The sequence below is a fragment of the Electrona antarctica genome (genome assembly GCF_951216825.1).
Source record: "Electrona antarctica genome assembly, chromosome: 3".
Taxonomy (NCBI): Eukaryota; Metazoa; Chordata; class Actinopteri; order Myctophiformes; family Myctophidae; genus Electrona; species Electrona antarctica.
The window spans coordinates 19,134,322-19,151,195 of record NC_136808.1 but is presented as its reverse complement, the minus strand read 5'-3'; the positions used below and the strand labels follow the sequence as shown (position 1 = coordinate 19,151,195).

The 16,874-nt window shown below is 40.6% G+C and overlaps 1 protein-coding gene across 1 annotated transcript in view; it reads right to left on the bottom strand.

Moving 5' to 3' along the window:
• galnt2 (UDP-N-acetyl-alpha-D-galactosamine:polypeptide N-acetylgalactosaminyltransferase 2) overlaps positions 1-7,469 on the bottom strand; it is a 56,064-nt gene extending 48,595 nt beyond the window's left edge. Inside the window, exon 1 of the mRNA XM_079497100.1 lies at positions 6,883-7,469. Within this exon, the coding sequence (XP_079353226.1) occupies positions 6,883-6,978 (96 nt within the window). The 5' untranslated portion in view covers positions 6,979-7,469. The remainder of the gene's footprint in view (positions 1-6,882) is intronic.
• Positions 7,470-16,874: the final 9,405 nt, after the last annotated feature.

Sequence of the window (16,874 nt, the reverse complement as noted above, 5' to 3'; positions counted from 1 at the left end):
CCAAAAACGCAGTGTCCATGTGGCAGAAAGGGCAGATCGGCTAAATACTTGTCCGGGTAACACAGAATATGTCCTCACCTTAGTTGCTCATCATTTTGCTCAACTAAAATAGACAAACTACAAGCTCACATCACGACACGTGAGCTTGTAGATCGGTTATTTTAGGTTAGAAAAATGATGCGCAACCAAACTATAAATCAGACATTTAGCTAACGTAACTGGATTGCTGCTGCTATTCACGGATAAATGGAGAGAAGTGAGAGTGAAACGTATAGCTTGGCAGGCGAGGCTATGGGTAGATTAGCTAGGAGTTGATCAGTACTGGTGCTACAGTCAGTGTCAGTGGCTTTAGTGGGCTTGGCAGGCAGAAAACATTTATATAGCTCGGCACATTTAGCTGCGTCAGCCTCGAGACTTTTCTCCCTCTCTTAATATTTTGGCACAATTTTCTTTTATCCATCTCTTTGATAGTGGTTGTTTGTTGCTTGATATTTAAATATAAGGGAGGTTTGACCTGCAATCCGCAGTATCTGTACTGAACAAACACAGCCAACATTAGGACCGTGAAAAAGAGGGTGATTTCCTGGTGTACTGGCAAATGGAGTAACCACAAAATCTGAAGTCTTGAAAAGACAAACACTCGTAGCCAAAGTGCCGATACTTTATTAGAATAGGACGCAGAGAACAAAAAACAACGTTTCAGCAGATGCACCTTCCTTCTTCAGGGTACTGTTTTTATGCTCTGCGTCCTATTCTAAAAAGTATCGACGCGCGCGCGCACACGCACACACACACACACACACACACACACACACACACGAGATTTTTCAAAACAAATATCTAAGAATAGCAGATGTAAGCTCATAGTGTGGTATGAAGTGACACGTTGTGAGCTTGTCATTTTTATTCTTTGTGTTCATAAACCTTTAATTATGACACTGTTGATTAAAAAGGAGGTAAAGCAGCAAAGTGTTTAGGACAATGAAGGCGAGTGTTTAATATCTAATCTTTAATATTGACTGTACAGTTGATTGATGCTTGTAGTCAGCAGTTGTTGAAGTGTTCCGTTTGTCCAAATATTATGGGATCACGACTCACTATCAAAAGTCAATGTTACACGTACCTGATGAGGCAATGTCTACCTATGAGGCATGTCTTTGTCCATGCTGAAGAATAAATATATTTTTAGAGATTATTTCATCACATTTTTACGATGGAGAACATCAGAAAGACTGCGACAGTGAGAGAAAAAGAAAGATAAAACCTTTCAACTAGACACCCAGACAGATTGGTTTGGCAGATATATCAGCCATTATTTCTACAATTTTGACCTCCGATATTGGCAAGATATAAAATATGCACCAAAATGTGTTAATACAGTATATATATATATAGCATCAATTATTATTATAATTTTAACCCATACAGTATATATATATAGCATCAATTATTATTATAATTTTAACCCAAAAATATGACTTATCCTACTTTTAATCCCCAACTCCTCCCAGGGAGCTGTATTAACCCATTAAGACCTAAGGCAGATTCTACAAATGCCTTCTAAAATCAGTAGTTCTCATACTTTCAAGATTTTTCTAAAATATTGAAACACATCAGATGTACAAGCAGTGTGGCACAAAGTGACGCACTGTGAGCTTGCACATCTGTTATTTTGAATAGCCAAGGCAAAAACACGAGTCTTCTATTATTGGGGTCCCTGGCACAGAATCTGTTCCAACAGAAGGTGGGAGAACCTACACCAGCCAGGCAGACAAACTTTCCCAAACCTTTCACGACCCTAGGCATTACATTTAGTTTCACTGAACTTCACAAGGTTTGCCACTTTCTTACGTAATATTTGACAATTTGGTATTTGGCAAGTCAAGATACGTGCAGATACCCTGCATACACGTATACTGTTGGTTTGTTTACTCTTGAGTGAGAAAACAATGTTATACATTATGACGCTAATCATCTGGGCACCCCCCAAAATAATTTGGGGACCCCACTGGGGGTCCCAAATCCCCAGTTTGAGAACCACTGGATTAAGCCACAACTACCCCCATTCCATGTGTAAAATGCTCAGTGTTAAACCTAATTTGAGTTCCATTTGGTTCATCCCAACTATCAATCGTTTGAGGTCCCACAGGGGTCCACAAAACACCACAAGTCTAGATTATCTACACAATGATGCGAGTAAAGTACCGGGTCTCTCTGGCCTGGAGATTTGTTCCAATAAAACGTATGTGATAATAGTTTGTTAATTAAATGTGTGTCCCTTGTCACTGTGGTTGTCTGCTGCCAAGCAGCAGCCTTATCTGTAGTACTCTACCGCCACTATCACACTCACTCACACCTGAGACGTGCTGTAATCACAGATTATCACACCCTGTGATTGGCTGGGGGAAGACAGGCATAACTCTGCACATTACCCAAATACAGAACATGGGACAATATTCTCATTCTACTCTACCACCAAAATGTGCAATGCCTTGACACCATTCATTAAAATATGTGAATCGCTGGTTGCTTTCTTAATTGGGCTAATAATAATAATGAGCCACACAAGGGGAGGTAAATGCGAATTCCCATAGAAAGCAAGTGTCGTTCACTACCGGCGTTTTCCCCTTTTCTCCGTTGTAATCTAATTCGAGTTCCATTTGGTTCATCCCAACTATCAATCCTTTTGCAAACAAGCAAACACAAAAGAAGGTTTCCAAATCATGTATCTTTCAATATTTCATGTACCTGACTGATTTGTGTTTAACCATTTCAAATTCTATTGACATGTTTTTATTTGTATCCGTTTTATTAATTATCCCAAAAAACCTGATCGGAGCATCCCCAGATATTGGCCTTAATCCAATATATCGGTAATCGGTCAAATAATAAATCGGTTTTAGCAGACATTTTATTTTATAATAATTAGGGGTTTTTTTAAAGCCTGAAAAAGGCTTATATCAGTGTTTTCTGGGGAAGCTTTCAAAAGAGTCAACAAGTTGGAACATTTTTAAATAAAAATACTACATCCAAGCTCCATTGACAATGAATGGCCAGCTTTGAGTGTTTGACTGTTTGTGTAAACACAACATTGTGTAATCTTCTGTAAACACAAACATTGAAGACGAAGGTGAGGACACAAATTGCGATTGGCCGGAATGAGATGTATGATGATAAGAGCGCCCCTCACTTCACAAGGGTGTTATTTTTTTATACAGAATGTGATCGGTTATATCGGTGATCGGCCATAACAGCAAAAAATATTATATCGATGATATCGGCCAAAATGTCTCATCAGTACATCCCTGTTTGTTTATTAATAACAGTATGCCATTTAATAACAGTACATTATTTTAACTGCGACTATAAAAAGGTATGTCATTCACCGTAAGTGGAAGTTACAGAGCCATTCATAGTTAAGCAGGACATACAGGTATGTCAACGTATCATGTTAAATGATTAAACATCCTTGTTTACACAGGAATACGTATCCTGTTGCTGCCTGTCTGTCAGTCACAGGCAAGCTAGATTGTATATACACATGAAGTGTCACTGAAGTGTTTTAACATCTGACCTCAAAGCCTCAAGAAGATCATTTAAAATGTCAAAATAGAATGAACATTCCTTATTGCTTTATTTCAATTGCCAGTACAAGGAAAGCTTGTCAGGGATTTGTCTTGAAGGGTGACCTTCTTCTATAAAAGGAACACACACACATATGTCATTAAAAAACATGAACCCTAGCAAACCTATTCAGCTTCATGTCATAATAGCCGAACATTTGGCAAATATAAGGAAAGGAAACATTTGGCAAAAATAGCCAAACTACACGACTATTTTCAGCAAAGATTTGGTGTAGAAGAGGGAAGAAATCAGGGTAATCTTGGGCAAAAAGAATCAAAGGGAAAGAATAAATAAAGATTATAGCTACTTGCATAATGTACATTTCTCAATAACTAGACCTGTGCCCGTCGGCCACTGGCCTACTTGGGAACGATGCAAGTTGGGAACCTAGTATGCAATACCCATTGCATACCGACTCACCGAATCAAGGCCGGGCATAAAATGTGTGAAAATCTATATATCTTTTAAAGCGAACATGTTCAACTCAAATTTTTGCTTCTGGGGGATCCCTGGAACGATTATTTTGGGTCCCTGGATACGACTATTTTGAGATGGGGGCCCACAGCCAAATACATATCATTTTGGGGGTCCTTGACATGAAAAGGTTTGAGAACCTCTGGCCTCAGGTCTTAATGGGTTAAATAAGTTAACAGCTTTGAACACAAGATACAATTACCGTATCCACTTGAACACTGGCATCGATCCCTATGGTTTTAATCATCGTCACACACACACACACACACACACACACACACACACACACACACACACACACACACACACACACACACACACACACACACACACACACACACACACACACACACACACACACACACACACACACACACACACACACACAGTGTGATATTGGATTTTAATCTTAAAACAATGGGTATCCTGAAAAAGTTTGGGAACCACAGGTTGTTAATAAAACTTTGATTCAAAAGTTACCAGTCAGTTCAACCCATCAGATCTTGGCAGAGAGATCCAGCATTATATGCTAATCACAGCCTTAATGATTCAGTACATTATGACATTCATCATCATTATTATTAGTAGCTACTATTGTGTTTCCGTTTATTCCATTATGTGACCTCACAGTCACTACCAGCTGTTCACAAGGCTGCATTTACCACGCTGTCTGACTCTGCAAAAAGCTTGTAGAGAAAAGTAGCTGTGTGAGGGCATATCTCACACACACACACACACACACACACACACACACACACACACACACACACACACACACACACACACACACACACACACACACACACACACACACACACACACACACACACACACACACACACACACACACACACACACACACACACACACACACACACACACACACACACACACTAATGGAAAAGTAAAAGGGTTGCTGTGGTTTAGCTGGAGCAAAACAAACAGTCGAGGAGATATGACAAGCGACTGGTGGAATAAGTGCATGTAACACACACACACACACAACACACACACAAAGAGTTAAGAGCAAACAACACACTAGGAGCTCTTACAGTATGTAATGTAAATGTAGTATCATGTATGTTCTCTATACTTATGATAACTACTTTTTATGTATGTAATGTATTGCCATGCTTTTTGTTTTGTTGCTTATTGTAAATCGCTCTGGATTAAGAGCGTCTGCTAAATGCCTAAATTGTACTTACACACATCAGACATTAATGTGCATAGGTCATAATGTGTATGATGTTTCACACTAGCATTACGTGCTGATGTTGCACAATAACACGAATGATATAAACAATGAACATCAAATTATAAAATTGATTTTTTAATCTGGCATAAACTAGGCAATGGTCCAAATGGCCCACATTATTGAGAGATTAAATGCTTTACCTGTTATATCGAGGAGCAAAAACTACAGAAAGAAGTGAAATAAAAGCAGACATGAACACAGTTTTGATTAGTTTAAAATCACAGCAGGCTGCTGATAATGGGCCATAATAGGATGGGTGGGTGTCTTACAACCTTGAGGGAGTGATTTGTGGTCCTTGAAGACTTAAATTATACACATATATATATATATATATATATATAGCCTACAGTGGTGGAAACTAAGAACTAATTTACATTTACTCAAGTAGGCTACTGTACTAACCGGTAAGTAGAATTTAAAGTTGTTGTATTTTACTTTGAGTATTTCCAATACTTTTACTTCTACTCCACTACATCTTGATTTATCTCATAGGAAAATATTGTACTTTTACACCAATACAATTATATAAAAACTTTAGTTACTTTGTAGATTTTAATTATTATTATTATTATTATTACAAAACATACATTAAGCTCTTCAGCCCGGCTATTTAAACGTTGTCTATTTGATAGTGATCTACAAGTTCACAATGCGTAACGATACCTTGTTAAACGGGACATTCTGCATATTTGATAGCTCTGGTCCATAGCTCAAATGCACGCAGATTAGAGCTATGGACCAGAGCTACATATTTGAGTACTTTTACTTTAAGTTTATTTTGATGCCATTACTTTTGTACTTTTACTCAAGTACATTTTGATTTATACCCGAGTTTTACTTGTAACAGAGTGTTTCTACATTGCAGTATTGATATAGATCTAATATATATATAGGCCTATACGACATGAGTGTCTTAAACCGGTTACTCAGCAGTCAGCAATCAGCATACCTACAGTTTAGTGATGACGTGCGCCAGACCAGAAGGCTGCATGAAGCCCCCCAAAGCTGCAACCACATTCAGGTTTGGTCTAAATTAAAGCTTGACTTTGGTTTGGAAGAAGATCTTATGTGTTCATTTAACACTGAACATTTATTTTGGTTGTAAAAAATACAAAAAAAGGAAGAGGTGTTGGTTGGTTGGGCCCTGGGTAAAGAAGAAGAGGCCCTTCATTCAGTCCTGTTACCACCATGGGGGCCCCTTGGTGAGGAGAGGCCCTTCATTCACTACCGTTACCAGGGGAAATGAAGGGGGTGGGGGCCACTGGGGGTACTGCTTTTTTCTGCTTTCCAACTAAATCAATGTCAGGCTTGCTGATAACAACCAGGCCCTTTCTGTCACTCACACACTGCCCAGTATAGCAGCATCGCTTGTAGCACCACTTCACTTAAAGAATATTTCATAATGCTAAAACAAGCCAGTGGCACGGTACGATTGTTGGGCTTCCTCTTTTTACTGGTAAAGAAAAAATCAAAGCAACAGAACACACTGTAACAGAACGTTAGAGAATAATAATCCTTTTTTTCTTTACCTTTCGACCCAACGTTGTCCCCGAGTAGAAGTAATATGCAATCCCCAGCACCCAGAGCACGGCAAAACACAACAATATCCTCGACTTCCTTCTCATCTCTGTCCGTTTTGGAAGCGTCCTATAATAGCTCCGTCTTCTTCCCCCTCTGCCTGCGAGGCGAGCGGCTACGTATCCCCTTTTCTAGCCCGACGTGGACGCTCTGAACGCGGCCCGGGTGCTTGTCGCTCGTCGGTCGGGTCGGGTGGTCGGTGCTTGCTTGGTCGTCAGCCCTCCGCCTTCCCCGGCTATGTGCTGTGGCTGTGAGGCTATCCGAGCAGCAGGTCGGTCCGGTGGAGGAGGTGTTGTTGGGGAGGTGGAGGAATAGTGGAGGTATAAGGAGGAGGAGGTGGTGGAGGAGAAGCGGAGAAGAGAAGAGCAGGAAGCAGAGAGCAGCCAACATCAGCGGGTTGAGAGGGGAAAGGCCGGCCCGACTACTACCATGAGCCAATCAAACGCCGCCTGGTTTATGCTTCGTCGTAAAATAGCAGATCTCCAAGCTCAAGTCGCGTCGCCGAGGCGACGAACCGTGAGCTTGGATATCGGCTATTTTCCCGACCGCACGACACCGTCGTGCGACGAAGTGAGTGTCGTCGTGTCGCGAGGGGAGGGCCCGTGGCGTGCCGTGCCCTGGCCGTGCCACACGCAAAAAATAATGGTTCTTTAAAAGGCTGACGGTTCCTTCCACAGATTACAAAGAAGAACCGTCACCTCATCTACTGAATATCTGGCTGAAACCCCGTGTTATTTAGGAAATGGGGAGAAAGGGAGGGGACCAACCAAGAAAGACCCATATGGGGAGACCTTTAGTTAGTAGTACACCCTCGGAGAGTTAAATTATTATCGCTGAGGAATGAGGATTGAGGAATGAGGATGTAGATTAGTGGTCCGGACTCCGGCCCGGACCATCATGGGTCCAGATATAATATGATTGTATCAAATGGGGGTCCATGGCGATGGCCTAATCAATGCGCTGGGTTTATCTGGGTCTGACTGTGACATGATTAACTTGTTTGAGAACCACGACGGTTCTATATCTATGGCATTGGCATCTGTGTGAAGAAGCGGCTTGGGTTCTAATCTATTCTCTAATGGGTACTTTTATTTTCCGGTGTAGAAAGCTGTCTGGCTGGCACTATTATGTTGAGGAGGATGTGGAGGACGGACGAACAGACAGACAAACACACATGGACAGACACAGACAGGAAGCAGACCATTGTTTTGACCAGACCTTAGTTAATACTCTATGGACCAGACTGAAGTGTTTTTTCTCATCCGCTACTCTGAGCATCACATGACACGTGGTGGTGGTGATGGTGATGATACAATTGTGTCATCACAATCACATGTCATGTCATGTGGTTGAGGTTGATACAATGTATTGTATCACTAACTATCAACAATTAATGTCGTTCTGCTGCTGCTGGCTTCACGCTTTGGGGGTGCCAGATACTTTTACTTAATTGCAAATACTGTTGCAAATAAAAGTCCTGCGTTCAAAGTATTGGCATAATATGAGGCAGATCTGAGTGTTCATACAATACTGTGTAGTGAGTGAGTAGTAGTGTACAGCGCGTCAGTCTGTCTGCCAGCATCACTGTCAAGTCAGCAGTGATTTTCAAAGTGGGGGCGGCCGCCAGGGGGCGCCAGATTGACCAACGTATATACTGTAGTAATAAGTCTCCTGAGGAGGCGCGTCTGAAGCCTGACCAACAAGTTAACAACTGTAATAGTGTGAACTGTACTATACAGTGAGTGTGCGCACGCGCACACACGCACGCACGCACACACACACACACACACACACACACACAACCAGAGTTGGGGTCCGGTACTCAAAAAAGTAATACACTACACATTACACATTACTTTTGAAAAAAGTAATGCCTTACATTACTTGATTACTCCCTGGAGAAAGTAACTAGTTACACTACTCATTACATTACTTTTGCGTTACTCCATAAAATCGCCTGAGATACATTGTCACATAATTTGCCACTTAACAAATCTTTATAATCCTAATAAGGAGGACATACACAATATCTTACTTTATGCTCTTTAATACCAGGTTGTTGAACAAGTGAAGGTTTTAGCGTTGTCCCCACGGTGTGATATGTCTTGTTGCACGTTGACCCACGTTGACCCTAGTGATTCAACGCATGGAATTCAATGGCTCAAAAAAGTAATACACTACACATTACACATTACTTTTGAAAAAAGTAATGCCTTACATTACTTGATTACTCCCTGGAGAAAGTAACTATAGTTACACTACTCATTACATTACTTTTGCGTTACTCCATAAAATCGCCTGAGATACATTGTCACATAATTTGCCACTTAACAAATCTTTATAATCCTAATAAGGAGGACGTACACAAGATCTTACTTTATGCTCTTTAATACCAGGTTGTTGAACAAGTGAAGGTTTTAGCGTTGTCCCCACGGTGTGATATGTCTTGTTGCACGTTGACCCACGTTGACCCTAGTGATTCAACGAATGGAATTCAATGGCCCAAACCACACCAAAGGGTCAAGACTCCTTGCAACCGTTTGGACCCAAGGAGTTGCATGGTGACCCTTTGGTGTGGTTAGGGCTTTATTCTCCAACGCAACACTGCTGAAAGCAGCAGCAGGAGTAACGAGTAACGACAGACCAGTAACTCTAATGTGATTAATCAATTTGGAGGAGTAGCCTAGTGTAGTCATAAGTAGTGTAGTTACAGTAACTACACTACAAGTAGTAAGGCTACAAGTAGTGTACTTACACCCAACTCTGCACACAACACAGAACAGATCTACAGATGACGTGATCGCCACAGCTCTCCATACCACCCTCTCTCACCTGGAGAGAGAAAAGTCATATATGTGAGAATGTTGTTCATAGATTTAGACTATAGATCAGCGTTTAATACCATAATCCCCCCATACTAGACTCCTGCAAGCTAAAGAGTCTGGGTCACTCTGAACACAAACCTCTGGAGCTGGATACTCAACTTCCTGAGAGACAGACGTCAGGTAGTGCGTATGGGCACAACGACCTCTGCCCACCTCACCCCTGCCCACTTTGACAGGCTGGAATGGCTTAGGGTTGACAGAGTACAGCATCTTGCAATGGGTCTGGTCCTCAAGATTCACCAAGATACCCATGTACCTGTCTAAATACTTCATTAATGTCAACGAAGTCCACACCCACAACACCAGAGGGAGTTCAACAAACCATGCATGAGGTGCAACCCAGATTCGGCACAAACAAGGGACTAAATTCATTTCGCTCCTATGCCACCAAAATGTGGAACGCCCTACCAACAGTCATTAGACCTCACTCTCGCAGCAACTAATATATGTATATGTTTTTCCCTTTTTACTTCCTTTATATGATCCAGTTTTTTTGAAATATAGAAGTGTATATTTGTACGTCTCTAAATGTTCTGATGAATTGAAAATGGTGGACCCTGTTGTAAACATGTGTAATAATCAGGGTGCCGTCCACAGTAACAGTTTTTGTATTGACTACCATTCTGCATAGGCCTACTGTTAATAAATACTTAAATCAATCGGATCACATGCTTATATCAATCTAGGAATGTGCAACAATATAATTTTGTTTGAGAATTGTCTCCTTGCAGTCAAATTATTTGAATCAATTCATTCAAAGTTAATGCTGTACCCGTAGGCCTCTATTGTAAAAATGTCAAACATTTTCAATAGGAGATCTAAAATCGAATGTGCCGTGAATCCCGTAATGCATTGTTCTGTGAACTTGGACATCTGCCATTTTTACAATTCTTGATATTTTTTGACAATGGGGGCCACAACCAGAGGCTATAGCTTTTTTTGAGGATCCCTTGGTATGGAAAGGTATGGGAACCACTGGAGTAGAGCAAACATGGGTAAGAATATTAGAGATTATGGAAGGAATTAATAAGTGTAAAATGTAAAATGGTTTATTGGATGTTGAGGAAATTACGTGTGTGTGCGTGTGTGTGTGTGTGTGTGTGTGTGTGTGGCCATTCATTGTCAATAGCATTCAATGTTTGTGTTAGGACAATGTATGTGTTTACACAAACCCTCAAAGCTGGACATAGGAGGGGCTAGCGCGTGTCCGGTCGCTTTACCTAAGTGACCGTTTTGTTTAAACTGAATTTACTGTTGTAATCTGAGTACAGTCCCAGCTAACCTGACCAATGCTGTTGAATAAATATCAAAATTACTTCATCCCGCTATTGATGTATGCAATTTCTTTAAGGTCATTTAAATGTCTGATAAAAACACAACTCGGCATGCTCAAACTGAGGCCCCTTTGGCTAAACTAAAGGTCAGCTCCAGTCTACCGTGACATTTTACATCTTAATCGTGACAAAACATGCTTTTAAACCCCGAGCAAAATACCATCAATACATACTTTATACTGTATGCCCCCAAACTGTGTCCCAGTAGTATTGCACATATGTAACACCCCCCCCCACACACACACACACACACACCCACACACATACACATGCGTGCACACACACAGTGTTTATTCAATGCTGCCCCGTGATACAGTCTGAAGAGAGTCTGTGTCTATGTTTATATTGCCTACAGTACTGTTACAGTTATGGAAGGAAATGTTGTACTGGATGGAGACACTGCTTTGTTTTTCTATCTATATTGCAGGGTAGGTAATTCTGACTATATAATTTTAGGCCAATACTTATAAATGTGTACAGTGCATAATGTGTGTGTCTATCATCTGCAATTGGAATTAGATATTAATTCCTGTTGAAATGACGGTCTGTTCGTTTCCTTTTACTCCTCTGTAAACCTAGCTATTAGTAGTTGAAGATGTACCGGTATTCATTTGTTAATATTCTATGCTTTGTTGAGGAATTGAATATTACCACAATGGACTCCCTCCCCAGGACCTTTTATGTGTCCTTTTAGCCTAAATGTTTTACTGTACCTCTGTGCTGTTTATTTGTTTTTACTAATAAAGTATTCAATCAATCAATCAAATACTGTATATGTATGTGTAACTGGTGCAACTTCCACTTCAATAAAACACTGTTGCACGTATTATGCCACCATTGCTAAACACTTACACCCAAAATAACCATATTTGAACTCGAGTCCCAAGCCTGACGAACTTTGCTGTTGGTCTTCCATCACGTGACATCAGGGATCTCCATATATAGGCATATATAGTCGCGACGTAGACAACATCGCCAGGGGCCCTTCTCCATATATGGCAATGTCAATATATGGCCATATCTCGTGTCCATATATGGTCACACCTTGTAACATCACGCCTCCATATATAGTCACGCCTCGTAACATCATGGAGACCATTAGATCTTGTGCATTTTTTGGTCAAAGACACTGACCTCATCTAACCCTGGATAACCATACATGGAGAAGACTGGATCATCACCTAGATCTGCATACAGTATGGAGCCAGCCAGCAATCTACATCTGACCTCAAACCCTTATATCTCCATATATGGAGCTGACCTGTTCTGACATTCCATATGTTGATCTGACCTCATCAAACCCTGTACACTCAAAACCCACTCCATATATGTTCAGTACAGAATTCATTCCATATGTTGATCTGACCCCCCATGCCAAAGCGCCAGTGCTGCCTTGCCCAGATGTCTACCGTCAGCCGTCACCCAGGCGGATGCGTGCACGCATCCAGGCGGATGCAACCTTGCCCTAAAGGGCGAGGTCTATAAGGTGTAGGCTACTTGTACAGTATATATGTACTTTGAATTTGAAAAACTTGAAGCCAAATAACCAGCTTTCAGCCACATAATCATTGGTATTCAGACAGATTCTTCACGTTTTATTTAAACAGCAGACCAGCTGTGGGGCCACAGTGTTTAAACAGTAATTCAATTAAAGCATGCATTCATCTTCTTTAGTGGCTATTTAATACCTTTAACTGTAGCAGAAGAGCTTTTTCTGTTTGTTTTTGTTTTACTAGAGTAATAGTCTATAATAGTTATACTCTAACTACTAACTAACTACAGGGATATATTTGTGTGGTTTTGGCCGGCTTAGAGTGTAGAAATCCCAACAGGTTCTGAGGTTGGCGGAGGGGGAGACAGCAAACATGTCCTGCTCTGCCGGAGTATCTCCATGCATAATAACTGTTATGAGTTTTATTTCTAAATCAATGGTTTATTTACATTTGTTATGGAAACACCAGAAACTAGGGCTGTTCTGCCAACTGTCTTAGTTTAATACTGTAGAAATGGAGAAGTCTCTGATTCTACAAATGTATGTACTGTCTGTAGCTAGCTTATATGCTTTCCCATACAATATGTTTGAGGGGCGCTAGCCCCTCCAATGCCTGGCATTTGAAATGATGTCATATGGAAGCCAAGTCTATGGACTTGTTTAGAGCACTTTTGACAAAAATCGAATGACAGCCAAGCCTATGGACTTGTTAGTTTACAGCAGTTAAACAAACATTAACGGGATGAGACGCCATGTGGCCAATATAAATACATCTTGTGGCTGGTTTATTTGATACAATAACACTGCATCCATGTCTCGTAACGTATATAGTGGCAATGAATCTGCAATCGTGTGGCAGCCATCCCACACTTCACACAAGTGTGATTTTAATATCAGGACAGAGTGAGCCCTCTTGGTGCCGGCCTTTCTAAAACATTGACCATGTTTTAGAAACATCTTGTGAAGCTCTGTGATCTAGCCTAGTGACTTATTAGAGAATGATGACCGTTAGCTTGTCGTTCGCAATAGACAAAGTGGATCCAGTGCCATTTAAGAGACAAACTGTGTGCAGATAGGAAGGTTAGTAATGCCTGTGCAAATTGGCGTTGTTATGCATGGATGGCAACTTGGCTCTGGTCAGCTCATATAAGGCGTGAAATGGTAATTAGACTGTCACTTCGTCCGAAAGAGAGCTAGATGCATACATAGTGTAATGTAAGGTTTTCAATCCCAGACAAACATACACCTCATTCCCATCAATGAAGTGTATAGCATATTAGCATCAGATTTCATGATGGAAGGAGACTCTCAGGTCTCATATTCGGAGTGTCCATATCCGTGTGCCTTCCTACAGTACATCAAGAGACACCACAACAACCTCTACTGCCCAACACTGAGGAGTCCCTCAGCAGCCTGTCAGCAAATAAACTGCTCTGCAGCCAGTCAGAAACAAAGAGAGACAGATGAACCAAAATCTAACAGTCATCAACAGTTTACCAAGAATTTAGCTAATGAGGGAGAAGTAAAGACGAGTTACACAGGAAAGACAACCTACATTTGTAAACAGTGTGACAAGAGTTTCAGTAGGTTAGGTCTCCTCGAGAGACACAAGCGTATCCACACTGGTGAAAAACCTTTCCACTGTCAGCAGTGTGACAAAAGTTTCACTGTATCACATGACCTGAAGAAACACCAGCGTATTCACACTGGAGAAAAACCCTTCCACTGTAAACATTGTGACAAGAGTTTCACTGTATCAAGTGATGTGAAAAAACACCTGCGTATCCACACTGGAGAAAAACCTTTTCACTGTAAACACTGTGACAAGAGTTTCGGTCAGTCAGGTACTCTGAAGACACACCAGCGTCTCCACACCGGAGAAAGACCTTATTACTGTACACAGTGCAACAAGAGTTTCATTGCATTACGTAATTTACAGAAACACCTGCGCGTTCACACTGGAGAAAAACCTTTCCACTGTGCACACTGTGACATGAGTTTCAGTCAGTTAAGTAACATGAAAACACACCAGCGTCGGCTGCACACAGGGCGAAAAACGTAACCACTGTAAACGTTTCTGTCCATATACTGGAAAGCCTTTCTACTGTAGACATAATCCATAAGGGGACCAGGAAATTGGAAAGGAGGATAAAGAGGGGGTGAGGAAATTGCACTGTACATTGTAGCTCAAACGTCCTTATGCAGCAATCAAATGTCAAATGTTTGCAAATGTATATCTTTCTTTGTGACATCCCTGCATGCCTCTCGTACGATTAAGTCAGCCATGTGGCAGCCAAGGGGGGGGATAAGATAATGACATTTCAATTAAATGTGAACACAGTTCATAGCCATATTACAGTAGCATTCATAATTTTTCACCAAAGTTCCAGAGTTCATTCTTGCAGTGAGTATAGTGACTAGTGAGTAGGTCTATACCATATGTTGTTTATCAGCTCGTGTCTGTTGTGTGATAAGGACTCTAAATTGTCTACTTTTGGAACTAGTTATCTCAGAGTTTACAGGGTGTGACCTATTTCTACAAAGATAGGTCAGTGGTTGTTCAACTATTTGTAGCAAGCATGGTGTTTAAATGTGGTCACTGGTACTCTAGCAACATGGCACCCCTGCCCATACAGGGTGTCATTTGGGACTCAGGTGGAGGAGGGGATGGTAATTGCCTCCCTCTAGTGTTCAAATTCCTTGTTCTCAATATGCATATTGTGGCTGTTGTGCAGAAACCTCCATATACTAACTTTTTGTGTTTTTTTTTCATAAATGAACGCCCTAATTGATCATACTACAGTGTCACACAAAAGCAGCAAAAGTAGTAGATCAACAAGGTCGAAACATGGAGCGAAACAACGAGATCTGCTACTTTTTAGTTTAATTTTGAATTTTATTTTTATTTCCACCTGACCGACAGAGGCAATATGTTCAACCTTTGAAACATTCATTATTATTATTTAAAGGACCAAGCAGTCCTGAAAGGACTTGGTCCTTTGTTATTGTCTCTTTTTTTCTTCTCCTTCCGCCAAAAATAGCAGTTCTGGCTGAACCGTGCAGTCGGTTTTCGCGAAACTTGGCAACATGGTAGAAGGCCATGCCAAACGGTGAGAATGCGAAGCCCACAACCATTGGCCAAAGGGTGGTGCTATAGCACTCAATTGAAAATGCAAACTTTGACCACGAATAGCTCATGTATATATTTGCTTATTGCCTTCTTGAATGATTTTGCTGTTAACAATACAACAACTGATTGTGTCCGCCGTCCGGATAGCTCTAGCTCAGTAGGTAGGGCTCGCGCCTTCGGGACACAAGGTCATGGGTTCAAATCTGAGTACAGACAACTCAGCGTATTAGTCTTCAAGAATGCTGTCCCCCCCCCCCACACACACACACACACACAAAACTGAGCCTGTCACAATTTCATGGTCTTTTTTTTCACAAGTTCACTCTTGCATGTTTATATGGCTTATTGTGCATATTATTCTTATTGCCTTCCTGCATGCTTGGTCCTGCCTTATCAGCGATTTTTTTCTAGTTTTATTTTTACAATTGTATCTGTTTTTATTTCAGTGCTGAGTGTATCTCAATCTAAAGTTCACTTTCAACCTGGTATCCATATTTTGGACATGGTCATGTAATAGGTGAACCCATTTTGGTAACACATTATATTAAGGTAGTCTTTATAATGCATTATAGCACATTTATAATGCATTATTATGCTCAGTGGAACGGCACATTATAACTTAGGTGGTTATAAAGGCACAGAGAAGTGCTGTAATGTCTGTGTCATAATGAATTATAACCAATTTGTTTATTAAATGGAATAATGTCTTATAAACATCAAAAATATGCTATAGCATATTATACAAAGTTTCGTCACTTTACTTAAAGGTCACAAAGTCATGCTATAGGGTATTATAAAATGATACAACTGCTAATAACCATTAAAGAATGTTGCCACTTTACTTAAAGGTCTCAAAGTCTTGTTATAGCATATTATTGATGTTTATAAGACATTATTCCATTTAATACACATTGGTTATAATGCATTATTATGACACAGACATTACAGCACTTCTCTATGTGCCTTTATAACCACCTAAGTTATAATATTTATGTGCTGTTCCACAGAGCAGAATAATGCATTATGACTAGCACTTGTGTTATAAACGTCAACGATACAAATGTCGCTAGTTTTGTAAATTAATTTACTTTTAATGCGTGGC